Below are 26,458 nucleotides of genomic sequence, written 5' to 3' on the forward strand. Positions count from 1 at the left end.
TTAATGTTAAACCACACCTTGCATTGTTGGAAGAAATCCTCTTTACTTATCCTTTTTGTATATCACAGAAAAAAGTTTATCAGAATCTTGTTTAGGATTTTTGCATCTAATTTCACGAAAGATACTGGTATGTAATCTTCTTTTCTTATAATCCTTTATCAGGTATCATTGCTACTGTGTTCTCACAAAATGAATTGGGAAATGTTTGCACATTTTTCTCTTGCCTGAAAGAGTTTTCAACTAATGGTATTAGTTCTTCCGTAATTTTGGAGGTATTCACTGGTCATCTGGACCTGGAACTTTCTTACAAGAAAGCTTTAATTATGGATTCATATTATTTAATATATATATAGAAGTATTCTATGTTTTAATTTTTTTATTCCAAAATTATTACATCTTTCAAAATTTTGCCCATTTCAGGTTTATTATCTTTTAAATATTTGCTGTAATTACTTCCCCTTATTGTTTCTTATATTGATGATTTGGTTTATCAACCTTCTTTTTTATCAGTTTTGCTGGTTATTTGCTAATTTTATCAGTCTTTTAAAAGAACCAGCTTTTGGCTTTCTGATTTTATCTTTTGAATGTCTGCTTTGTTTTTCATTGAGTTATGCTCTTATTCCTCATTATTTTCCTCTACTTTCCTTAGGTTTAATTTGTGTTTCTTTTTGTAGCTTTTTGAGATGGAGCTTAGAGCATTGTTTTTAAACCTTTCTTCTTTTCTAATATGTTTAATTAAAGATGTAGTTTCCTCTCTAAGCATTGCTTTAGCTGACTCTCACAAGTATAATACAATATTTGGAGCTGAATGATAGTGAAAATGCAATATCATTAGACTCAAAAGATTTTGTACTTAACATTGTGATTTCTTCTTTGACTCATGGGTTATTTAATAGTGAGTTGTTTAAAAATCTAAATATTTGGACAATTTTCTATTTATCTATTATTGATTTCCAGTATAATTTCATGGTGATCAGAGAATCAGGTCAGGTCAACTTTTGAAAGTTGCTAAGACTTGTTTTCTGTGTTATCATGTGTTAAATGTTCTACTGCACCTAAAAAGAATGCTGTTGAGTATCATGTTTTATAAATGTCAATTAGGTGCAGTTGCTTAATTGTGCCATTCAAACATTTTATATTCTTACTGAATTTTTGTCAGCTTCTGAGAGTAATATGCCAAATCTCCAATCTGATTGTGGATTTGTCTTTTCCCCCTTTTAGTTCTGTTAGCTCTTCCTTTACAAATTTTTGAAGATGTATTATTAGGTGCATATAAGTTTAGATTTGATATATATATGTGGTTTGAACTGACTCTTTTACTATTAAGAAATGTCCCTTTTTCTATTAATACTTCTTGATTCAAAGTCTACTTTGGCTGATATTTATATAGGTGCATCAGCTTTCTTTAATTAGTATTTATATAATATATCTTTTCCATGTTTTCATTTTCAACCTGTCTGCATCCTTTTATGTAAAGTTTATCTCGTGAAAAGCAAATCGTTGGTTTTTGCTTCTTATCTGATCAGACTAACGTCTCCTGATTTGATTGTTTGGTCATTTACACTTAATGTAATCACTAATATAGTTTGGTTTAAATCTACCATCTTGCTATTTGTTTTCTCTCTGTTCCATTATTTCTTTGTTCTTTTATGTTGCTTACTTGACTTTTCTGAATTAGATATTTAAATTTTTTTCACCTCTATTACTTTTTTTTTGTTATATAGTCTTTTATAATTCTTTCAGTGTTTGCAGTATGCATTCTTGACCTATTATGGTCTATTCTAAATCAGTTTTTCTTATATTGTAAATATACTAGTGATAACTAGTTCTCAGCTTCTGTTTGTCTGACAACTTCTTTATTTCACCTTTATTTTTGTAGAATTTTTTCTAGGTTGTCAGTGTTTCCTCCTAACACTTTGAAGATGTCATTCCATTGTCTTCTACCTTTCATATCACCTCTGAAAAAGGACATATTAATCTGATTGTTGCTCCTTTGACTGTAATGTGTCTTCTGTATAATTTTAAGGTTTTCTATGTTCAGATTTAAGCTCTTTGACTATAATATGCCTATGAGGTTTTTGTTTGGTTGGTTGGTTGGTTGTTTTAATGTATTCTGCTTGGCGTTCACTAAATAAAGTAAGTCAGACAGAGAAAGACAAATATTGTATGATTTTGCTTATATGTGGAATCTTTACAAAAATGATATAAATGAACTTATTTACAAAACAGAAATAGACTCACAGACATAGAAAACAAATGTATGGCTACCAAAGGGGAAAGGGGAGAGAGGGATAAATTAGGAGTTTGGGATTAACATATACACACTACTATATATAAAATAGATAAACAAGGCCCTACTGTATAGCACAGGGAACCATATTCAATATCTTATAATAATCTATAATGGAAAATAATCTGAAAAAGAATATATATGTATGTATAACTGAATTACTTTGCTGTACACCTGAAACTAACACAACATTGTAAATTAACTATGCTTCAATTTTAAAAAAAGAAAAGAAAAAGAAAAGAATTTATGTATGAGTATAGACATGGCTTGAAGAAATGGCAAAAATTTTTCATATTATGAATAATAGTGATTTATGTGATAAAATTAAAATATTTTATATTTTCTATAATAATAATATATCACACATCTCCAAAATACAATGTTTAAACATAATATGTAAAATTAAATTCAGTCATCTTTGACAATTTGCTGAATTTCAGTCTTGAAAACCACAGCTTTACACATTTTTCTATTCTGTCTTTATGAAAGTATACTTTGTCAAGATGGATGAAACACATTTTATTGAACAGTGTATTTGCTTAATTTATAACTTCTAAATATTTAGACATATACTATGTGGGACTCCATCTATACTCTTGCCCAGGACCCCACAAATGCTGGGGCCAGTGTGAGCCCAGCATCCCAACCACGAGTACATTTCAGAGCTAGACTGGTGCTCACTGAGGATTAGAGGCAAGGAAGCATGATTTAATGATAGTATGTCTCTATTAGGGCCAGGTGGTGGTGTTCCACACCAGCAGCAGCAAAGGGCAGGCCTGGGAGAACCCTAGAAGTGATTGTTCTGGAAGGAGGTCATAGTCTCTGAAGCTGGAATGTGGTCCAGGGAGGTGGTTTCAGGGCCGTGAAGAACAGCCGCAGCCACAGGGGGATCACCAGGACCCAGAGAGAGAAATGCTATCCTCCTTCTAGGGCTGGAGGAGAGGGAAATAGATGTCAAAGAAAAGAATCGGCTGCAGAGAGAGCCCCTGGAGCAGGGCCTAAATACAGAGAGAGAAATCAAACTGAAGTCTGACAGGCTTCCTCCCCACCCCCCCGAGGAAGAGGGAACAGGTAGGGGCTGGTCTGGAGGCGATGACTCAGGAAGAGCAAGCAGGGTCACAGAGGATGCAGGACTGGCTGAGGGATCCCAGGCAGGTGTGTGCAGAGTGAGGACCTGGCTTAGCCCCAGCCAAAGGCAAGAACAGGGCTGGGCTGGGTTCAGAGACCTGGACTGTAACTGAGACCTGGAGGGAGAGGGTCCAGTAGAGAAGAGGAGCTTTGGTCTTTCAGTGTCCAAAGCCCCTTCCCTGTACCACATTTGGACTCCATGGCCTAATGTCTGGCCTGGGTGGGTAGGGGCAGGAATTGGGCACTCCTGGTCCTGCAAGAGGGAGGGGACGTCTAGGGCATACTGAAAACACACCTTAGACTCCTAGGTGCTGAAAACAGTTGACAGATGAGCTTTTCCTGGATCTTGAAGAAAGAAGTTGTCCAGCATCTAATCAAGGACCAACCTGGGCTCCCTCTTCTCCATCCTGGATTAAGGGAGGGTCTTCTTTTAATTTTACTTTTTATTGAAGTGTAGTTGATTTACAATGTTAGTTTCAGTTGTACACCAGAGCGATTCAGATATATATATATATATATATATACACACACACATACATACATACACACACACATATATTTTGAGATTCTTTTTCATTATATCTATTACAAGAAACTGAACATAGTTCTCTGTGCTCTACAGTAGTTCCTTGCTGTTTATCTATTTTATGTATAGTAATGAGTGTCTGTTCATCTCAAACTCCTAAATTATCTGAGGGAGGGTCTTGGGTCAAATTCTTAAAGGTTTTGAATAAGTAAGGTGACCAAGAATCCAAAAGGATTGACAGTACAAAGCAGTCTGTTCTCTCTCATCACTTCCGCTCTTTGCCTCTGGGTCCTCACCCCAGGTTCCTACTCCCCTGAATCAACAAAGAGGGAGGAGGGTGATTCCCATATATGGTAACTCCAGACAGAGGCTTTCTTTCCACTGTATCTGACCTCCCAAAGGCAATTGACTCTCAAGTTCTCTTCCCCCAGGTCAGACACAGAAGACTAAGTTAGACATTTCCCAAAGGAAACTGACTGCTTTACTAAGGGAAAAGTCATGTCAAAAGTAAGATAGTACAAGACTTCAGGGATGCATGAGGCCACAGGGAATCATTTTTTACTTGGACAGAATCAAAGTCAGCCTCAGGAGATTCAGCTGGCTCTGGTGTAGACACCAGATCATTTCTCAGACACCCAGATTTGCATGGCCCCTGGGGCTGAGAAATTCATTCCACCAGAGAGAGTGAATTCATGATGTGGGCCCAGGCTGCCTCCTGGCCTTGCCCTGAGATGCTGGTCAGCATTGCATGGAATGAGCTAACCTAATTCTCAAAGAAGGAGAGACAACAATTACTGTGGACCTACCGGTGTGTATTTAAGCCTTCATTTAATTCCTCCAGCAAGCAAGACAGGCTAAGGTTTGGCTGGTGTGAGATCTCAGGCGATACCCTTTCTCTTTCCATTCCTGCCCACACCAGCTTTCAAATAGGTATCAAGGAAATTGAGAAGACTTCTAGGAAAAACAACCAAATTAACCACGCTCAAAGTTGAAATGCAGATAGGAGTACAGATTCAAGAAGGAGTTAATTGAAAATATCCAGTCCTAATGAGGGCGTGGTAAAACAGGGACCATTACATGCTGTTGATGGGTGGGTAACTGGTACCGCATTTTTGGAGGCAATTTGGTGATGTAATTAAACAATTTAAGTGCACACACATACTCCTTAACACAGCAATTACATTGCCAGGAATTTATTCTACAGATTTACAAGTATGCAAAGATTTGTGGACAAGGACACTGATTGCATCCTTGTTTATCACAGTAAAACAATGGAAACAAATGCCCATCAAGAGGGGAAACACTGAGTAAAATAAATACTCTGCATCTATTAAAAAGAGTGAGGTAGATCTACATGCGCTGATAGAAGATGTACAAGATATATTAAATGAGAAAAGTGCAGAAGAGCCTTGTAATACTGTCCTATTTGTGGATTTTTGAAGGAAATTTACTATACACATATTTGTACTGGAATAGAAAACCTCTGGAAAGATATACACAAGAAATTGTGAACGGTGACTAGCCCTGAGGGACCTTTATTTTCTATTTGCATTTTTCTCTACTCCTTTGAATTTATTTTCAGGAACATGTATTATTTTAAAAATGTAAAAGAAAACATTTAAAGAAGGAATAAGAGACCAATGAAACTGGTGTAAAGGTAACTTATGAAAGGTAATTTATCAAAATTAAAAGAAGAAATTTCTCAAATTTACCATTTGAAGGCAAATTCAGCAATAGTACCCGAGGTGGGTACGACATGGTGGCTGATTGGTGAACCCTTCCTGACCCAGCCAACTTGGCAACACAAACATGCTGCCCTCACTCATTTAGCTATAACTCCTTGAGACTCAAGCAGTCTTGCTATGGGGCCACCAATAACACTGCTGAGGCAAGGAAGTGGTTCCCCTCCCTACTTGAAGCCAACCCCTGAGTCATCAAGGCACGAGGCGGAAAAGCACTGGTGGCCAGAGCCATTGGCAAGGATTTGCACCCAGTGACAGAGTCCCAGTTCGGCTGAAGCAGAAGGCAGTGAGTCTGGCGGATCCCTGTCCCAGCTAATAGCAGGATGGATCTCCAGCTCGGTTATCACCAAGTCTTGGCACAGGAGTCTTGGCACAATGGAGGTGATTGGCAGAGTTGCAGGTATCCAGCAACAGCAGAAGGAAGCAATCATCGGGACTGGGTCAGGAATGCACCCGGGTAACACAAGCTTGGAGAACCCCAGAAACACTTGAGGAAAATCTACCAGAGACTGGAATGTCTGAGTGAGTCCTTGAGATTTTTTTAGCTAATGATATTCATGTTTCATGCATTTACCTGATATACTGAGGTCTTACTATGTGCAAGGCACAGTAGCAAGCCGGAAATAAGGCAAACACGGAATTTATTAAGTTGAATGAAAATAAAATTGTCAACATTCAATCTTTTGGATTCTATAAAAATGACACTTTCTTATGGATCAACATAAATACACCCTGGAAAGAGAAAAAACAGATTAAAAAAATAGCCAATTATTTGCTTGATGGATCTAACCCATTCTAGGGTATGGTGTGCGTGGTGCTGGTCGAGAAAGGTTTCCCTACATTTACACCTGAGAAAGTGAAGAGTGAAGAGGAATTAACTTAGTGAAGGAGACAGAGGGACATCATTCCTGGCAAACTCAGTTGCAAAGGCCTTGAAGGGCAAGAAACTGGTCCGTTCCAGGGACTGAGAAGGCGACTCTACCCGCGTACAGGGGCAGGGGAGGGGTGGGGGATGAGCATGACAGGACGCTGAGAGGGAAGCAGGAGCCAGTCAGGCCTTGTAGGCCCTTTTAAGGACTTTGGGATTTTTTTAAAAAGATTTAAATTTAAAGAGATTTAAAAAGCAATAGTATATTATATGTATCTAAAAGCTGGCAAAGTCTGGGGAACATTCAGGTTACAAAGAATGTTATTCCCACTTTTGACAGAGCCCAGAGGTGTACAGCTACAGCGGCTAATATGTGGCTGCGTCAGGAATGGAATCTAGGTCCTTCCAAAGAGCTTTCTCCGCCCAGAACGCCACTGGGAGGCTGGCAGGGGTGAAGCAGGCAGCGGGCCAGCGGCCTCTCAGGAGGAGGCCGAGGAGGCCAAGGAGGCTGCGTGCGCCCCGGGCGCCCCGGCCTCGGGGCGGCAACTCAGAGCCCAGCAGTCCTGGCGGAAGCGGCGCACGGAGAAGCAGTAGATGAGCGGGTCCAAGCAGCTGTTGAGACTGAGCAGCGCCAGGCTGAGGGTGTGTAGGACGTCGAGTGTGGAGGCGGCGCGGCACCCGTTGTCGCCGCGGCCCGCGACGCCCTCCTGCCCGGCCACCCAGGGCGCCAGCAGCAGGTGATAAGGCGCCAGGCAGACAGCGAAGACCAGCAGGAGCCCCAGCACCATGGTCCTGGCCGCGCGCCGGTGCGGGCTGGCGGGGGCCGGGCCTGGGGCCTGGCCCGAGGGCGCCGCGAGCGCCCGCGCCAGGCTCACGTAGGCCGCGAGCACCAGCAGGAAGGCGGCGGCGAAGAAGGCCACGGTGGCGTAGGCCAGGCCCGCGCGCGCCCAGCCGCGCTCCAGGCAGCGAGCGGCGCCGCCCGGCCCGGGGCGCAGCGCGCGCGGCGCGGCCAGCGAGGGCGCGGCGCAGGCCAGGCCGGCCAGCCAGGCGGCGGCGCAGGCGGCGCGGGCGGGGCCCCGGCGGCGCAGCGCCTGGCGGGCGGCCGCCCTGGGCCCGGGTCGGCGCACCGAGCGGCAGCGGCACACGCTGATGAGCGCGGCGAAGGCCACGGCGGCGTAGGTGGACACGTAGTAGGCGGCCCCGGCCGCGCGGCAGGCGGACTCCGGGAAGGGCCAGTGGGCCGGGCCCAGGTAGTAGGTGAGCCACAGCGGCAGCGTGAGCGTGAAGAGCACGTCGGCCAGCGCCAGGTTGAGCAGGTAGAGACGCAGGGCCTGGCCCAGGCGCCTGCCGCTGCGGACGAACACTGCCAGGGCCGCCAAGTTGGCTGGCAGCCCCAGGCTGAGCGCCAAGGCGTAGGCCGCGGGCACCACGATGAAGCGAGCAGGGTCATCCCAGGGGCTGCAGCCGCCAACACCCAGGTCCCCAGCGCTGCTGTTCATCGCGGACCTTGGACTAGCGAGAGGAAGAGCAGTCACCGTGGAGGCTAGCCACACAAGAAGGTCTCCATCCCGCCTTTCCCTGCCGACCCCAGCCCCCTCCTTCCTCAGTCCGGTGGGAAGAGACTAGAAGCAACGAAGCCCACTGCGGGGCTGAGGAGCCAGTGCAGCCAGCACCTGCTGGGGATGGAAAGGAGGGGGATTCGAGAGTTGAAGCCGAATGGGCTTGGTGACAAGATGTGGGAAATGAGGAAGAGGCAGGAATCCCAGTGAGCTTGGAAATTTACAACCTTGGTGATTGGGAGAGTGGAAGTGCCCCTCACAGATGGAGTATGGTACAGACTTGTGGGGCACAGGCATATACAGTAAGCCCAAGCAAGGCTGAGCCAACAGGGAGTTATGGAGAGATCAGGCTGGAATATAGAGTCCTTCCCAGAAAAAGCAGAGGACTCCCTGCTCCACGTGCCATCCAGATCAGTGGAGGGGACAGCAGGCATGGATGGAGTTACTGTCTTAGGATGCAGTGACCCAGAGGACATGCCCATGCACAGTGACTCACACTTGCCTTGGTGAAGGTCCTCTCCTGAGGCTTGCCTGGCGCACCTTGGACAGGGCTGAAAAGGTTTCACATCTTTCAGGCCTTCCAGCCTGTTTTCCTTCCCCCCTCACCTTTTGACCACGAAGTCCTGGGTCTGATTTGAAATTTCAGACAGCAAAGCAAAGAAAGCCCAGCCTGGGAATCAGGCAGATTCTAGATACACACATTTATCTGCCATGTGACCTTAGGCAAATTACTCAGCTTCACTGATCCTGTCTTCTCTGCTGTAAAATGGAGATTAAAATACCTACCTCACAGGGTTGTTGGGAGGATTATGAGAAAACATAAGTAAAACTCTGAGCACTGGCTGACACTGGGGAGAAACTTCATAACCATTAGCTCCCTCCCCCTCTAGGCAGCACACAGATAAATGTGTACGCCCACACAGGCACACATACAGCATTAGACACAGAAACCCCAATCAAACAAAACAGCACAAAGACATCTGGGCATATTCACCCCTCTCCCAAGGTGAGGTAAGCACACAAGCCAATGTCCTGTTACTATTTTTGACTCCCTAGTCATACTCCTAGTGTGCCCCAAAACTTGGTTCCTCCAATACCAAAATCTGTCCTTCTGCCTTTGAACCTCTCAGGTTCCAATCCTTTCTGGGACCCTGAGTGACTGTATTCCCTTCTCCCCCTCCCTCTCAGTTCTGTCTGTCCACCATGGATCTAGCCCCCATCTGCCCCACCCTGAACCTCTCCTTGCCATCCCACCAGATCACTCCTCTTACCTCCTGCTGTTCTGGCTGCTACAGCTTTCTCTGGGGCCCTGGGAGCCTGGCTTTTAGGCACTGAGACAGAGCAGAATCCACTCCCACCCACACATCCTAGACCCTCCCATCAAATGACTAATCCCAGGACATGACATGAAGAATGGGCCCAACAGCTGGAGGAGCTGGCGTCCACCTGCGGCAGCGGCGAGCTGGGTTTGTGGGGTGCAGCCAGGGTCCCAAGAGGAGTGTCACTGCAAGGCAAGGGGCCCAGGGAGGGAGATAGAAAAGTATAAGGAAAGCCTCACAGCTGAATGTCATTGTGCAGACCTGACCAAGGTTTAGGCTGTGGTTTGGGGGGCCATTTCCTAAGGCCTGGCTTCTTCTTGGGCTGAGGAGTCACGGCTGGAGCTGAAGATACCCCTGCTGCTGTCAATCCCAACTGCTCCTCCATACCAGCTGGCCGGCCTACTCCTCCAGCACCCTGCCCTTCCTGCAGCTGCTGGGCAGGCCCCACAACCAAGCTCCGGGGCCCTGTGGCTGCTAATCAGATTACAGCCCAAGCCTTCGTAAACAGGAGCCCTCGATCTAATGCCAGCTGTGAGAGGTTTTACTCAAAGTCCTGGTCGGAGACAGGAGGGCTGTGGAATCCTGGAAGGGATAGAGATGGTAAGGGGCCAGGATCCTAGGGTCTCCCGGCTCTACTTTCAAAGGTTTCAAATTCTTCATGCAGAGGAGCAATTCTGAGAAGCAGTGCAGATTTAATGACATTGGACCCATCATCCCATCTACCTTCAAGCTGAAGAGAGCAGGGGTGCCGTGCCTGCCCAATTTCAACTTTGGCAGCTGGTACAGAGGAGAGTGTGGGTTCTGGAGTCAATCAGGCCTTAATTCTAGTCTCAGGTCTGACACATAGGCACTTAAGCTTTCTGAATCCATTTTCTCATCTGTAGAACAAACTGCCACTTAATAACAAACGCTATTTAATAACAGTATTTACTGAGCACTTATTATGTACCAGGTCCTACTATAAGCACTTTAACTCACTAAATCCTCATAGCAACTCTGTGAAATATTAGCCATTATTATCCATATTTTGCAAGTGACATTATCTACTCTTGTAACTGAGCAGGACCCTAAGGGGCCTTTTCAGGACAGACTTCTCCCCTATATCCTCTCCTTTAGCTCCTCTCTGAAGTACCTGAACAACAGAATCTGATGCACAGTTCCTGAGTTGTTTTTCAGATGCTAACATCACCACCAAATGGAAGAAACTAACTGTGTGGGAGAGCAGACCCAAGTTTGGTTCAGTAACACTCTTTCCCTTCTTTGCTGACCATTTGACCAGTGTGGGTAAATCTTAACTAGTCTAAGTCCATCATGAGCATTACATTCTCCTTGCCAGTGATTGGTCTAGGAATGGAAATTGACATATTTCTGGCCAGTGGGATAGCAGGGGGAAAATCTAAGGGTCTTCTAAGAGAGCTTTCTTCCCTCTATTCACCTTTGGATATTATGTGCAAATGTGCTGCCTAGAGCTGCTGCAGCTATTTTGTGACCCTGAGAGCAGTAGTCAATAAATTGAAAGCAGCAGAGCACAAAGTTGAAAAACTATCAGTCTTTGATGTTATCGTAAAGCGGTCCAAATACTCAACATTGAAACTGAAGCTATGCTGTCTCTGGACCTCTTATGTGAGAGAAGTTTCCTTATCGTTTTGACACTCTGTATATGTAGTATACATATACTACTACAGAAATAATATATTAATATACATATACACACACATTTACTATATAGATTGCATCACCGTGCTCTCAGGCACAAGAAGACCTAAGAGTGCCAACTTGTCTGGGGGTCAGTGTCAGAGCAGAAACTACCATTCTATGGTGAAGGTGAAATGGAGTAATACATACAGACTTCTTTCACTCCTGTGGGCTCTCAAAAGCCATTGCCCCTACGCCTCAAAGCAATCTGTAGTCTGGTGGCTAGAGTATTTGCATAAATAAATGAATTCTTTTTCTTTACTATTTTCCCTTATGGGAGGCACATCACTTCCCAAAAGACCCCACTGAGGGGAAGACGGTTGGTGATGTGATAGTAGGTACCCTAATATGGTCATTTTCCCTCGAGAATTGTGTTTCCCCTCTCCCCCCCCATACACACCTTTGACTCCCCAGGACCTCTGCGACTCATCCTAGGTTTTCGGCACTGCTTTAACATGCAGCATCTGTTGGAGCTGGCTGTCCCCTGGAGATGTAGGTGTCCAAGGAGCACTGCACTGAGTGCCCTGGCAGTTTCAAGTCCTGTAAAATGATGACTCAACGCCCATCTTTGTTAGCTCTGCAACTCTAAAGTGCACGATAAAAAGGAATGGGAAGGAATAACTCATGTGGCTTGGAAGGGTACGGGCAGAAACAGCTATACTCATGTATAAATTCTAAGCATGTAATAAAAACCTTAAAAATGTACATGCCTTTTGAATCAGCACCCTCACTTCTAAGGAAAGAAAGTAAGTTTGTGAAGGTGACTTACTGTGAGGTTTACAATAGCCAAAAGTTGGGAACAATGCAAATGTTCCTCAGTAGGGGCTTGTATCAATACATTACAGTACATCCTTGCAATGGAATATTACACAGCCATTAACATCAATGAGGTAAAATAGACATGGAATGATGTTACAGTGTATTTGGTTTAAAAAGTAGGAAATAACAGTCATCAAGACAGCATGGTATAGGTACCAAAACAGATATATAGACCAATGGAACAGAATAGAGAGCCCAGAAATGAACCCACAAACTTTTGGTCAACTCATCTTCAACAAAGGAGGCAAGAATATACAATGGAATAAAGACAGTCTCTTCAGCAAATGGTGTTGGGAAAACTGGACAGCAGCATGTAAAACAATGAAGCTAGAACACTCCCTTACACCATATACAAAAATCAACTCAAAACGGATTAAAGACTTAAACATAAGACAAGATACAATAAACCTCCTAGAGGAAAACATAGGCAAAACATTATCTGACATACATTTCAAAAATTTTCTCCTAGAAGAAATAAAAGCAAGAATAAACAAATGGGACCTAATGAAACTTACAAGCTTCTGCACAGCAAAGGAAACCAGAAGTAAAACAAGAAGAAAACCTACGGAATGGGAGAAAATTTTTGCAAGTGAAACTGACAAAGGCTTGATCTCCAGAATATATAAGCAGCTCATAAGACTCAATAAGAAAAAAATAAACAACCCAATCCAAAAATGGGCAGAAGACCTAAACAAGCAATTCTCCAAGGAAGACATACAAATGATCAAAAAGCACATGAAAAAATGCTCAATATCACTAATTATTAGAGAAATGCAAATCAAAACTACAATGAGGTATCACCTCACACCAGTCAGAATGGCCGTCATTCAAAAATCCACAAATGACAAATGCTGGAGAGGCTGTGGAGAAAGGGGAACCCTCCTACACTGCTGGTGGGAATGCAGTTTGGTGCAGCCACTATGGAAAACAGTGTGGAGATTCCTCAAAGGACTAGGAATAGACTTACCATATGACCCAGGAATCCCACTCCTGGGCTTGTATCCAGAAGGAAATCTACTTCAGGATGACACCTGCACCCCAATGTTCATAGCAGCACTATTTACAATAGCCAAAACATGGAAACAGCCTAAATGTCCATCAACAGGTGACTGGATAAAGAAGATGTGGTATATTTATACAATGGAATACTACCCAGCCATAAAAACCAACAACATAATGCCATTTGCAGCAACATGGATGCTCCTGGAGAATGTCATTCTAAGTGAAGTAAGCCAGGAAGAGAAAGAAAAATACCATATGAGATAGCTCATATGTGGAATCTAAAAAACAAAAACAGAAACAAACAAACAAACAAAAACAAAGCATAAATACAGGACAGAAACAGACTCACAGAGAATACGGACTTGTGGTTACCAGGGGGGTGGAGGGTGGGAAGGGATAGACTGGGATTTCACAATTGTAGAATAGATAAAGAAGATTACACTGTATAGCACAGGGAAATATACACAAAATGTTATGATAACTCACAGAGAAAAAAATGTGACAATGAGTGTGTATTTGTCCATGAATGACTGAAAAATTGTGCTGAACACTGGAATTTGACACAACATTGTAAAATGATTATAAATCAATAAAAAATGTTTAAAAAATAAATAAATAAAAATAAAAAAGTAGGAAATAAAGTAGTATATATAGTCTCATTTTCATTAAAAAAAATCTGTATGAAAGCATAGAAAAAAGTTGGGAGGTACAGTTCTACAAAGGAATTGAAAGCAGTTATTTGGGGGCATTAAAATTTGGGGTCATTTAAATTTATTTTCTATTTTCACATAACATGAGGAATGCTAGAGCATGTTACATGTACCCCTCAAAAAAGAACAGTAAATGTCCAAGAGGGAAAGCAGGGCCAAGTAGACCAGATGTCTACTTCAACACTGCCCAATCTTACATTGGCAACAAGGTGGCAGGCTGTGTTCCACCACATTCCTGCTTTGACAGTGACATGGCATGAAGAGGCAAGAGACACTCTACTCTCAGGATCCCTTGAGTGTACTTGGAGACTTCTTCCTAGTGGGTTTTACCACCTTCTCAGTTTGGACTAAGAGCTAGCAGTTACCCAGCAGAAGAAGGAGCCCCAGGCAGACGATGGCTGGGATGCAGGTGATCAGTGACTCTTTCAGAGATGCCAAAGTGAAGATAGCCCCTGGAATGGAAAATGAGGTCTCTGAGGCTCCCTGGGGGTGCCCAGAGGATTTAGGAACTCAGAGCCCTCCAGCCAAGGCTGACCCACTCCAGCTTAAGCCCTGTCACAAACAGCCCCCAGCCAGACACACACACACACACACACACACACACACACACACCACACACCACACACCACACACCACACACACACCCTAAACTAGTTAGCTCCCTGGCCTCCCAGAGAGAGCAGAACCAGAAATCAGAAGTTTCTTGAATATAGCCCCTCTCAGACGTCAAGAAAGAAATAGGAACAATCCAACCAAACAAGGCAGGGAGGTGGGTAGACGGGCATTTTGGAACAAGTTCTCCCTGACCCTTCTCCTTTCATAATCCTGTGGAGGGAAGGAGGCCCAGGGGTTGGTTGTGGAGGTGTAGGAAGGACCTGAAAATGAGGGAAGCTGAAGAGATGGAAAGAGAGCCAGGAAGAAGGGTGGTGGCGGCGGCGGCAGTGGTGACACAGGCTAGGGAATATAGAAGAGCCTGAAGATGTCTGGCCTTTGAAGCAGCAGCTGTCTTTGTACATCAGCAGTTCCTGTGGGCAGAGCTGCTATGAGGGGGCCCTCTAGGAATGCCTGCCCAGGGAAATTCTCTGCCTTTCTGTTCAGGGGGCCCAGCTTCCTTGCTCTTCTGTTCCCACCTGCCAGACACATGAGTCCAGTGGCAGCTGCTACTCCATCCCCTCATCTCCGGGTAGGGGTGAAGAGAAAGGGGTAGGGGCTTTTAGGTTACAATATACCCTTACAATGGAATACCATGCAGCCAACAGAACTGATGACGTAGAAGGAAGAGTTGACACAGAAGAGTGTTATAGTATATTAAGTTAAAAAAACATCTGTCCTAGTCTGAAGACCATGGAAACTGCAGTAGAGCAAGAAATGCTTCTGGTTCCAGAGAAAAAGGGTGGCAGCAGTAAAGAGAACAGCCAGATCTTTCCATAACCTTCCCCCCAGAGGCCTCCATTTCACCAGCCCAGTTGCATCCCCCTTACCCAACATGAGCAGAGTCAAAAGCAAGTTACTGATCTCTTGTAGGATCGGTGGGCCCAGGACCAGCAGCAACCCAGCCAACAGTTCCAGCCAGCCCACAGCTGCTTGGTAGCTTATGGGATCTGGCTGGTAGCCGAACACCTTCAACGGGAACACCTCAGCGAACTGCTCGAACAGGGCTTTCTAGGGGCAGCAGGGAACGTCTGTCAGCCACGCTCACTGAGGATCCACTGCCCAGGTGCTCCACAGGGGCGTTCTGTGCAGTGCCCTCCACTCCCCCAGCAAAGGAGCTACTGTCCTAGGTCAGGTCTGGGGCTGAGGTCAATCAGTCTGGAAAGCAGGGGGCCTCCCTGGGGGGCTGAGCTTTGGAATCAGGAAATAGGCTTTATGCTCCAAGGACAAGGGCAGGATGGTGGTACAGAGATGGACTGATTTTCTCACCACTCTCATCAGATTACAACCCAGCCCCAAATTCCAGGAAGAGGAAGCTAGGCTTGGGCCTTCTCATCTAGTACCAAGGCCTTGGGAACTCCACAGCTTCTCCTTCTTTCTGCCTGGCCTGGTTTCTCTTCAGACTACTACGCAGGGAATATTTGGAGGTGAGGAAGAGGTTGGAAGGGGAGACTGTTGTTCATTAAACAGATTCCACTCAATATCATGTGCTGGTACCTGGATCTCACTGGAGTAGACACAAGGCAAGTTGAGGGGGTCAGAGTGAGTGACTCATCTCACTGAGTCAGACTCTGTCCTGGGCCATATAACAACTTCACCACGACCTTCAGGCTGGCTCCCTTTTCCTGCTCCCCCACCTCAACTCTACCTCCCCTACTCAGGGCTGCAAGGAAGAAACTCACTCGAAGTTGTCTGGCTCTGAGGATGTACTTCCCCAAACAACCCACCACCCTAAGACAGTAAAGAGGAGGGAGAAACCAGGCCTGGGAGGAGGAGGCTGGCAGGGGTCTTGAAGTCTGGTTTGAGGGGCTTGGCTGACTGGTGAGCATTAAGACCTGAAAGCTTTGCCGAGAGTCTGGTACTAGATAGGAGGCTGAAGGCCTCCCTCTCAGGCTCCCCGGGAAGAGCTCTCCGGATTCTAAGTTTGGAGAATGTCTAAAGTTTGCCTACAGCTTCCTGACTAGCTGTGTAACCTTCAGCACATTCACTTCACTTTCAGGGCGAGTTTCCTACCCTGCCAAGTGGGAATTAGTAAGCCCCTGCCTCACGAACCTCGAGCAAACAAAGGAAGGCGGAGAGGGAAGGACGGAGTTTGGTCCCTCACCCTCCCCTAGGTTTCTGGAGCATTTCTCTAGAATGTGCTCCAGATGTGCCTGGGGCCACTAATGCTCCGCTCGAAGGGGAAGTGCCCGTCCGCTTCCACGGAAAACCCGGACACCGCAGGGGAGCTCCCCGGGCAGAGGCCGACGTCTAAGTCGCGGTCCATGTGCTCTCCCCCTGAGGCAGGCGGGTTCGCGGGGCGCCGGGGTAACGGCCGGCCGGGGTCGCAGCGCCCGCCGCCGCCACGCCGCCGCTCCCTCGCCCGTCCGCCCGCCGCCCACGCCGCGCCGCGCCGCTCACCATCTGCTCCGACACCGGAGCCGAGATCTGCGGCGAGAGTTTGGCCGCCCCCGTGAGCGCGAAGAAGCCGCCCAGCAAGACGCGCACAGCAGCGAGCGGGAGCGCCATGGCCGCGCAGGCCGTCCGGGACGCGCCCGTCCCCAGGGTAGGTCCCGCCGAAAACCCTCCCCCCCGCCGCGCGTCCGTTTCCTCCCTCTCGGGGCGGCCGGAAGACCTGCGCCACAGCCTCCCTTCCTCGCCTCTCCCGGAGGTTGCCTGTCTTTTGGCTCAGCACTGGCTTGGGGAGGAGACCGCGTTTGGGCGGGGCATCCCCATCTCACAGATGGGGACACTGAGTCCCACTTGCTCTTAACTGACTAAACGGCCCCCACCTGAATTCAGGGAAGTCTCCCAGCCAATATGGACAGAGTAAAAAACATGGGTATCTGGACGTGGCTTGCAGAAGAGCTCCGTTATGACCAAAAGACCGGGGGCCAGGGGTGGTCGTTCCTGCCCATGCCACACTAGCTTGGCGATCTGAGCCATCACCTAACCTCAGTGGGCCTCAGTGTCTGCATCTGTAAATAGGGATAATGCAGTATCAGTTCTGGGCCTGTCACAGGCCTAGTGCAATGCCTGGCACATGTAAGAGCTCAAAGAGTTATTTGTAAATTAGTAAATATGAAATTACTAGAAACAAATCAATAACTAGTAATTATAAAATAGTTCTTTTCTGTCATTGCCTGAACTATATTTTCTCTTTAATATCCCTCAGCTGAAGTTAAAATGTGAAAGGTGTTTTAATATTGAGATACTTATAGCCCCACGTGGGTAGGGACGCTTTCACTGAAAACCCTACAGGCCATGCCCGGCCCATCTGCTTTTACCTGGGAATCTATCTAGACCTGGAGGAGTAAACTATGACAAATTCAGTCAGCTCTCTGGTGGTGGTTTTTTTTAACTCCCTCCTCCCCCAGCTAACAATGTTTGTGTGTTTACATTTTTTAATGGTAAAAAATGTTTCAGGCAGCTTTCATGACACATGAAAATTATATGAAATTGATGTTTCAGTGTCCATAAACAAGTAATTTTATTGACTTAACTTACTTGTCTGTGTATTGTGTACAGCTGCTTTTGTGCTGCAATGGCAGAACTGAGTAATTCCCACCTTATGGTCTGCAAAGCCTAAAACATTCACTACCTGGCCTTTTATGAGAAAGGTTTGCCAAGCCCTGGTCTAGAGAGCCAGAGAGGCCCCTAACAGGGGTCTCAAACTCTGCTGCTGCTTCCATTTCCCATTAGCCAAGCTGCTAGGATCTCTTTTAACCTACCCACAACCTGCTGGGCAGGTAGCTGGCTGCCTGAAGACTGAAATGTCCCATGTGCTTCTAGGGGCCAAGCAGTTTCAACACTCAGGTGTGCTAGCTATTACATTATCAACAGGGCCTTTCATTACCTACATCTCTGTTGCTAATCCAAATTATTTGATCAATCAATAAAATAGCTAAATTCGCTACCTTGGACCATTAAAGTTATATATAATTATGTATAAATGCATAATTATTAAATTCCTCAACAAAAAGAGAAAAATTATTAAAACACTTATTTAATCACCAAAAACACATATCCACATTAGGAAATTATATTTTAGGATAATTGTCTCATACAAAATTTAACACAAAATTAGACTTTGATAATAAGCAATATGCATGTTACTATTCCTTCTCCTTTACTAATTTTTCTATCCTCGGAATTAAAGATGTGACTGCAAGTCTTAGGACAGGGCCAGAAACCAACAGATTTCTTTGTTTTGACTCAGTCAAAGCTGAAAATGTAGCATCACATAAATAAATAGTTGAAAAAGGCAATAAAAATTTCATTGCCTTTTCATGGAGTTCTGGGTAACTTGCCTTTGCATTTATCCAAAACTGAGTTACAGACATTGATTTAAATGCTGATTGTAATCCTAAATCTGAAGACAACTGTGCTAATTTTTCTTCTTCGAAGTCCGTGAGGTTACTATTTTGGTGATTGATAAAAGGATTAATTATCCACAAGTTTCCTGAACGCAAGTCTTCTTCTGGTGGATAACAGTCATTGAACATTTGAGAAAGTCCTTCCAGGTGTTCAAAAATAATGCTTGTAATACTTCTCATATTTAAGCCTGATGAGTTTGAGATTTCAGAAAATGAAGGGAACATGTCATAATCATTCTCCTGTGTGCGTTTCAACCACATTTTTAACTTTTCTTTAAGCACATCGATTTTATTATACAAATTGAAGAGAGTAGTCATAGTTCCTTGGAGACTTAAATTTAGTTCATTTATAAGTGAAAAAATATCTGATAAATAGGCCAACTTTGCAACCCATTCCTCATCAAAAAAACACTTGGCCAAATCTGAATGCTTTTGATTTAAAAATATTTCAATTTCATGCCGCAACTGAAATAATCTTGTTAAAATTCTCCCTCTCGATATCCAACGTACTTCAGCACGAAGTGGTAAATTCACATGCTCAGACCCCATCTCTTCACATAAAATTGTTAACATACGTGAATTCAAAGCATTGCTCTTTATAAAACTTAAAATTTGTGCTGACTGCAGAAGAATTTCATGTAAGCATGGAGACAATTTTTCTGCTGCTAAATGTTCACGGTGAATAAAACAATGTGTAAATGCCACTGTATTCATGGCAACTTCTTGAATTTTTGCCCGTAAACCAGAACACCTACCAGTCATGCTTGCAGCCCCATCTGTACAGAGACCAACACAATGCTTCCAATTCAGAGATTTACTATCAATATATTTATTTATTACTTCAAATACTTCAAAATCAGTCATTTGAGAAGGCATTTCAATGCAACATAATAATTCTTCTTTTATGTCACTACAACCATAATCAATGAAACGAATATAGCACAAAAGAAGGGTGGTATTTGAGATTTCTGATGACTCATCAATTTGAAGGGCAAACCACTTTGATTCTCTGACTTTTTGAATCAGCTGATCTTCAATGTCTGCAGATAGTTCATCAATCCTGTGACCAATTGTATTATTTGAAAGAGCAATGGTTTTCATTTTGTCTCCAGCACTTGAACCCAAAACTTCTGAACACATTTCTACCAAATATGGTTTAATTAATTCTTCAGCTATGGAAAATGGCTTTTTGCTGGCAGCAATTTGGAAAGCAATTAAATAAGAAGCTTTCACAAGTGACTTTTCAACTAGTAAACACTTTTTTAAAGCACTGTTTTGACATTCCATTTCAAGAGATTTTTGTTCAAAAAAATCTACTGGATTGTTTTCTAATTCTGAATGCTTTGTCTTCAAATGATGAGAGAGATTTGCTGGCTTCATGTTTTCACTGGATAAAATTTCTCCACAAATGACACACTGTGGCCTTGGTGAACTTTCTTTTGATCCAGGATAGATAATAAAACCAACTTTTAAATATTCCGCATCATAAGTCTGGAAAAAACCTACTCTTTTTTTCTTTGCAGGTGGAGAATCAAGTTCCGCATCATTTTTCTCATTAGGCATAGATATATCTGAATGAAATATTTGAATCACTGTTATGTTTAAGAGCAAATAAGAATGTTCTTTATGTTTTTTTCCCCCACACATTTAAAATTTATATTTTGTTACTATTTATATTTGTCAAAAACATACACTACTTAAGGTTTAAACACAAACCATAATACTTCCATGATGCCATTAAAAACTGAATTTCTCCTTTGCCCAAAGCTTGGTCACTGACAGCAGTAAAACTACAGGCTGTGGTACGTGTACCAGCAATGCCATGTATTCAATAGATTAGTGGAATTAGGACTGATGTCCAAAGAATACACTACATTAAGGATAAACTATTTTTTTTTTAAAGTTCAGAGGAAAAAGGTGAGAGAAAAAATTGTTGCAAAAAGTTAACATTTGGTGAATCTAAATGAATGGTATATTCATGTGTATATTCATTCAAGGGTATTTATTGTGCTTTATTTTCTATCTTTCTGAATTTTGAAATTTTTCAAAATTAAAGTTAGGGGAAAGGAAGTTAATTATTAATAATTTTAATACCCAATGTCAATGAAGGTGTAGAGAAATGGATACTTTCAAACATTGCTGGCTGGAGCATAAATTGATACAGCTTTTCAGGAGAGCAATTTCACAATACATATCAAAATCTAAGCCTTAAAAATCTATGACAGCTTTTGAATCAATAATTCCACTACTTAGGATTTATTCTAAGGACATAATTAGACAAATGGACAAAGACCATTCACACAGCTTAACTCAATACTGTTTATAATATTAAAAAACTAGAAGCAATCTAAATGTTCAATCTTAGGAGGAGATTATATATATCCATACAGTATATACACTGGAATCTATGCATCCATTAAGATTCTCAATGTATATTTAAATTTATGTTGATGTGGAATAATGTTTTCATGCAATGTCAAATGAAAATGTAGTTTACAACAGTGTACAGAAAACATCCTAATAGTTAATCTAGAAATTTTTAAAAACTATATAAGCATACACATACCCACATATATAGATAACCACAGATCCCTTACTACCTTCCACATGTGAATGTGTATATAATATAAATTCATGTACACAAAGAGTGTATCATTTTAACAGGAATATAAAACAATCAAATTTACTAAGGAAGGAAAACAGGCTTCTCCTTGACTCCTACCAAAAGAAAGGCATCCTACATAAAAAATGATTAGTTGTTGACAGACTAAGCTTTTAAGTAAAGTATATTCTGTAAAGTAAAATTATCATTAAAAACAAAAATAATGTTTTAGGCAGAGTAGGCTATAAAAGCAATTGAAAATATAAAGACAGTGGAATTAAAAGCAGTTAACATAGATTGGGGAAAACAGTGTACAACATTTTCAAGTGTGAATTCAAATAACTTTCCTGATTAGACATATAGTTATACTTTAAGTAAATCAATTCACAGTGTTTAAAAAAAAGAACCAAGTTTAAACCACTAATGCTTTTAACTAAATTTGTATCTTAGTGATTATAATGGTTTATCTATACACTTGAAAAGCAATGTGCACATATAGAAGATGCTTGTCCACTCTACACATAAATGCTTTGTGTGCATATGGATTCAATTTGGTAGTTATTAGTGTTAGTGACAATAAATATAAAAGGAATAAATTAGAAGTTCAAAGTATGTGATCCAAGAATTAATCAACGTTTTCACATTTAAGAAAGTGTCAATGACTTTTCCTTTCTTAAGAAAAACAAAAGCAAACACACAAAACAGAAAACAAACTTACTACATGTGGAAGAACAACACATACCTGTCTGACATTCCTTGTGCTGTGTATGTGGTTTGCAAGAGGTGGCCTTGGTCTGTGTGACGGGTTTACACAATAACGCTTTGTTCTTTAAAAGCCTCAAAGACTGGGAAGACAGAAGTTTCATGGCATCTGTCTGTGTACTTCCCTAGTTAAAAAACAAATTCAGAAATCAGAGAGATTTTCTTAGTACCATCTCACTACTATAATTGTTATCAACTTTGAAAGGTGACATATATCAAGAGAAATATAATTCTCTGAAAGAGTGATGCAATAAAGTCACTTTGGAAAATATACACTAATTCCTAATTCTTCTAATCAGTATCAGTTCTATTTATTGATTTTTTAAAAAGACTGTGCCTATAATAAGTACAATCAAAACAATGAAACAATCTTTGCTGACTAGGATAATTGGCTATTCAGAAAAATCAGATCCAACCTCAGCCCATTTGTAAAAAAAATATTCCACATTCATTAAATACCTCAACAGTAAAAAAAAATAATAAAACTTTAAAATCAATGGTGAATTTTCAAATAACCAGAACTCAGAGAAAGTACTCAAATAAAACATGAGTTAAAAATACAGTAGAAAAGATGACATATTTGACTACCTTGAAATTAAAAACTTTTGCAAACAAAGGTCTTTAAAGTTGAAGGATAAGCAGCAGAGTGGGAGAATGTATATTTAAAACATGTTCTTTCATTCAGTAAACATTTACTGACTGTTTTCTACAAGCCAGGCACTGTTCTCAGCCCTGGGGATACAGCAGAAAACAAAACTAAATCCTGCTCTTGTGGGCTTTACATTCTGGAAGGAGACACATCATGTGTAAGTCCAGGTAGTGATAAGTGCTCTGAAAGAAATAAAGCAGGATAAGGGAATGGAGAGTAATAGCGTGGAGGAGAGGTAAGTTTGTAGTAAACTCGTGAGCAAAGGCCTTCTGAATATTCAAAAGAGCAAGTCACACAAAGGTGAGGTCAGAGGATTCCAGGCAGAGGGACTACAGTGCAAAAGCCCTGAGGTGGGAAAGAGTATGGCACGCTTTAAGAACATCAACAAGCACAAGGCTAAAATAAAGTGATCAGAGGCTAGAATGGTATGTTTGGAGAGGCAGGCAGAAGCCAAACTGTATAGGACCTGGAAGGTCTTAGTTTAAAAAAAAAAATTAGGATTTTATTTTAAGTGTGATGGAAAAACCACCAAACGGTACACAGTAGTCCCTCGCATCTGCAGTTTTGCTTTCTCAGTTTCAGTCACCCAGGATTAACAGCAGTCTGAAAATATCAGATTGAAAATTCCAGAAATAAACAATTCATAAGTTTCCAATAATGCACCGTTCTGAGTAGCATGTTGAAATCTCTTGCTGCCCAGTTCTGTCCTGCCCAGGAAGTGAATCATTCCTTTGTCCAGCGGATCCTGCCCAGTAAGTCATTTAGTGGCCATCTTGGTTATCAGATCAACTGCCGTGGTATCACAGTTCTTGTGGTCAAGTAACCTTTATTTTATTTAATAATAGCTCCAAAGTGCAAGAGCAGTGACGCTGGCAATTCAGATATGCCAAAGAGAAGCCCTAAAGTGCAGCCTTCAAGTGCAAAGGGAAAAGCTTAACGCTCTGTCACAATGCCTACATTATTCACCTCACTTCCTCTCACTGCATCATCTCGTATCATCACAAGAATGAATACAGTACAGTAAAATATAATGAGGCAGAGAAACCACATTCGTGTGACTTCTATAATAATACGTTGTTATAATTGTTCTATTTTATTGTTACTGTCGTTAATCTCTTACTGTGCCTAAACTTCATCATAGATATGTATGTATAGGAAAAAAACACAGTATTTGGTACTATCCGTGGTTTTAGGCATCCACTAGGGGGTCTTGGGACGTATCCCCCACAGATAAAGGGGTACTACTGAATTTAAATTTACTTTTTAAATAGGTTAATAGATGCAGTACTTTTGAGTGATGTAATAATTCAAAAGGTATAAAAGCATATACGTGAAAAGTTAAGTTTTCCACACCTGTTTGCCATCCATCCAGACTCAGCCTTGAACACAGTGTTCTCGGTTTCTTACACATCCTTCTAGAGATGGGCTATGTAATTAAATAAGTTGCTTCTGACTACACATGGTAGCATGTTCTTGGCAAGGTTCGGCACCTTGCCTTGCCACTTAGCAAACTATCTTGGAGGTATTTTTATACAACTTCATACAAAGCTGCCTAGTAACAGCTTTATATACTGAATGTACTGTATGTAATTTGAATAGTCTCTGCTGCTGAACATTTAAATGTTACAAATCTTTTGATAAACAATGCTATAATGAATACCCTTACACACAAACTGATTCTACATGCGCTAGTATATCTATGGACTAAGGTGTTTTTTTCCCCTGCAAAAAGCTTCGTGGTTTCCATTTGGTCCATGGCTTGGAAGAGGGCTCCAGGGTGGTTAAAAAGCTGCCTAGTCACTGTAGAAAGAGGCTTGGGCAACATCCCTGATACCAGGGGGATGCCAGAGGGACCCCTCAAAGGCAGCTGGGCTGGAGGCTCCTGTTCCTTCTTGAGCTGAGGGCGAACCTTCAAATAGATACTTGCCCAGCCCAGCCTGGACGCCGGCCAGCCTATGGAGGTTAGTCAGGTGGTCGCCCATCTTCTTGATGAGTTTCACCTCCTCATCTATGAAGTGATTCTCCTGGACATCACAGATGGGCAGAGCCAGAGTATAAAGATCCAAAAGGGTCTGGTTCAGGTTCTTCATGACCATGGCAACTTCCATGGTATCCAGGGTTTTCCCCACTCATCTTGGAATGGCTTCTGCACATCCTGGAAGAGGGCACGGCCACTGCACTGGTTTTGCATCTTCAAGAGACCAACTCTCGGAAGAAGTGGCCCACATTCTCCAGAGCCACACTGTCATGATGGAAATAGATGCTCAGAGAGCGGTAGGTATCGGAGGCCTGCAGAGATATAGGTTGACCAGGAAGCTGATGGCGGCCTCCATCTTGGTGATGTAATTCTGACAAATCTGGGAGCTCTTGGTTGACTAGCAATAAAGACAATGTTGGTCCTGGACACAGAGGATCCCTGAGAAGATGGTTCTGGAGGTTGCAACTAGAAAAGAGGTTGGAGGGTGGTCAGAGGCTGGAAGAAGGGGTGCCCCTGGGTCTGTTCCAGCCAAATACTACTGAAGCAAGAGACAGATCTGTAGGATAGCCAGGCGCACAGACTAGAACTAGGTCTTACAAGTGCTGTTTGGTCGGTCAAAGTATATAAAAATCTACATATATATCACAATGTATGGGAGCCTGTTTCCCAACACTCTAAAACATTATTATCAAAACTTTTTTGCTATTTCTCAATAAGTGAAAAATTATATAACAGTAGTGTGGTTAGATATTTTTCATGTTTAAGCATTACTTATACTTCCTCTTCTGTGAACAGTCTATTCATATCCTTTTCTCTATTTTCCGTTATCTTTTAAAAAGTTCTATGCATATTTTTGAATGGGGAATATAACGTAACAAAATTCAAAGATTCAAATAGTAAACAATGAAAAAATAATAATTCTCCCTCTTAAAACTCTCCCCTCAGTTTTTCTCAGAGGTAATCACTATTATCTGTTTATTAGCTGCCTTCTAGAGATATTCTATACAAATGTACAGGCATGTGTTCTGTGTTTTCTCACTTACTGTATATGAGACTGCTCTATGTCTGTACATATAGAGCTGCCATATTTTTTTTAACTTCATAGTGTTCTACTGTATTCTCATATTGTATACGTACCTAAAGTCCTAACAGAGCCCCTGTCTGTGAGTGCAAGGGATTGCAGTTCCCAGGCCTTGTGACTAAGTGTGGGTTGGAGAGGGTGCATTTCAGACTCTACCTATGTAGGGCTATGAAGGGCTATTTTCTTTCTAATTTGCACAATAACTCAGGATGAACTCACAGCAGCTCTGACCACTGATGAAACAATTAGGATGTTTTCAGGCTTTTGCTACCACAAACAATACTGCAATTATTATCCTTGTACACCATTTCATAAATGTGCAAAATACGTCTGAAGGATAAAATCTTGAAATTGGAGTTCCTGATAAAACAGTATTCACATTTTAAATTTTAACAGGTTTTATTAAATTGCCCTCTGTAGCAGTTTTGCCAGCTGCTATTGGCAATACATAAAAATGCCTTAACAGTGTTTTCCATCATTTTTATATTTGCCACTCTGACAAAACTGTAGTTCTAAATGGCAGTTCTCTAATACTGAAGTTGGATATGTTTACATATGTTTAAGAATTATGTTTTTATTTCCTAGTCTGTAAACTGATGGATGATACTTTTGCCCATGTTCCTAATGGGTCCTGGGTCTTACTGATTCATAGGAACTCTTTATATATGAAAAAAAAACTAGCCTTTTATGATATAAATTGCAACTTTTTTTGTTTTTTTCAT

At 42.5% G+C, this 26,458-nt stretch overlaps 4 protein-coding genes across 11 annotated transcripts in view; all 4 read right to left on the minus strand.

Moving 5' to 3' along the window:
- DLGAP3 (DLG associated protein 3) overlaps positions 1–16,839 on the minus strand; it is a 100,937-nt gene extending 84,098 nt beyond the window's left edge. The window contains exon 1 of the mRNA XM_032495880.1: positions 16,710–16,839. The gene's annotated coding sequence lies outside the window, so the exon portion shown is untranslated. The remainder of the gene's footprint in view (positions 1–16,709) is intronic.
- On the minus strand, positions 7,034–8,053 carry LOC116668197 (platelet-activating factor receptor-like). Its single transcript, XM_032494806.1, has one exon. The coding sequence runs from the start codon at positions 8,051–8,053 to the stop codon at positions 7,034–7,036; it is 1,020 nt and encodes a 339-aa protein (XP_032350697.1).
- TMEM35B (transmembrane protein 35B) lies at positions 10,174–17,064 on the minus strand. Its single transcript, XM_032495889.1, has 5 exons — positions 16,710–17,064; positions 15,140–15,320; positions 13,856–14,110; positions 11,528–11,712; positions 10,174–10,310 (listed from the first exon to the last, which is right to left on the minus strand). The coding sequence occupies exons 1-3, from the start codon at positions 16,815–16,817 to the stop codon at positions 14,013–14,015; spliced, it is 387 nt and encodes a 128-aa protein (XP_032351780.1). The 5' UTR covers positions 16,818–17,064; the 3' UTR covers positions 10,174–10,310; positions 11,528–11,712; positions 13,856–14,012.
- A 1,217-nt stretch (positions 17,065–18,281) lies between these two features.
- ZMYM6 (zinc finger MYM-type containing 6) overlaps positions 18,282–26,458 on the minus strand; it is a 37,066-nt gene continuing 28,889 nt past the window's right edge. For 6 of the 8 annotated variants that reach the window (XM_032495872.1, XM_032495873.1, XM_032495876.1 and 3 more), the window contains 2 exons: positions 22,009–22,153; positions 18,282–20,256 (listed from right to left, as the gene is read on the minus strand). In XM_032495872.1, the coding sequence (XP_032351763.1) occupies positions 18,404–20,256; positions 22,009–22,153 (1,998 nt within the window). In that variant the 3' untranslated portion in view covers positions 18,282–18,403. Of the gene's footprint in view, positions 20,257–22,008; positions 22,154–24,669; positions 25,121–26,458 lie in introns of those variants that run through there. The other 2 variants (XM_032495875.1, XM_032495877.1) reach the window with 2 other exon arrangements.

This window comes from Camelus ferus, chromosome 13 (assembly GCF_009834535.1).
Source record: "Camelus ferus isolate YT-003-E chromosome 13, BCGSAC_Cfer_1.0, whole genome shotgun sequence".
Classification (NCBI taxonomy): Eukaryota; Metazoa; Chordata; class Mammalia; order Artiodactyla; family Camelidae; genus Camelus; species Camelus ferus.

Bases quoted from the DNA above. Each gene is read 5' to 3' on its own strand.
- LOC116668197 (XM_032494806.1), bottom strand. From the start codon at position 8,053: ATGAACAGCAGCGCTGGGGACCTGGGTGTTGGCGGCTGCAGCCCCTGG.
- TMEM35B (XM_032495889.1), bottom strand. From the start codon at position 16,817: ATGGCGCTCCCGCTCGCTGCTGTGCGCGTCTTGCTGGGCGGCTTCTTC. The intron at 15,321-16,709 runs GTGAGCGGCGCG...TGCTGCCCCTAG, and splicing joins CTCCGGTGTCGGAGCAGATG to AAAGCCCTGTTCGAGCAGTT. The intron at 14,111-15,139 runs GTAAGGGGGATG...TTTCCATTCCAG, and splicing joins TTTGACTCTGCTCATGTTGG to GGGCTATCTTCACTTTGGCA.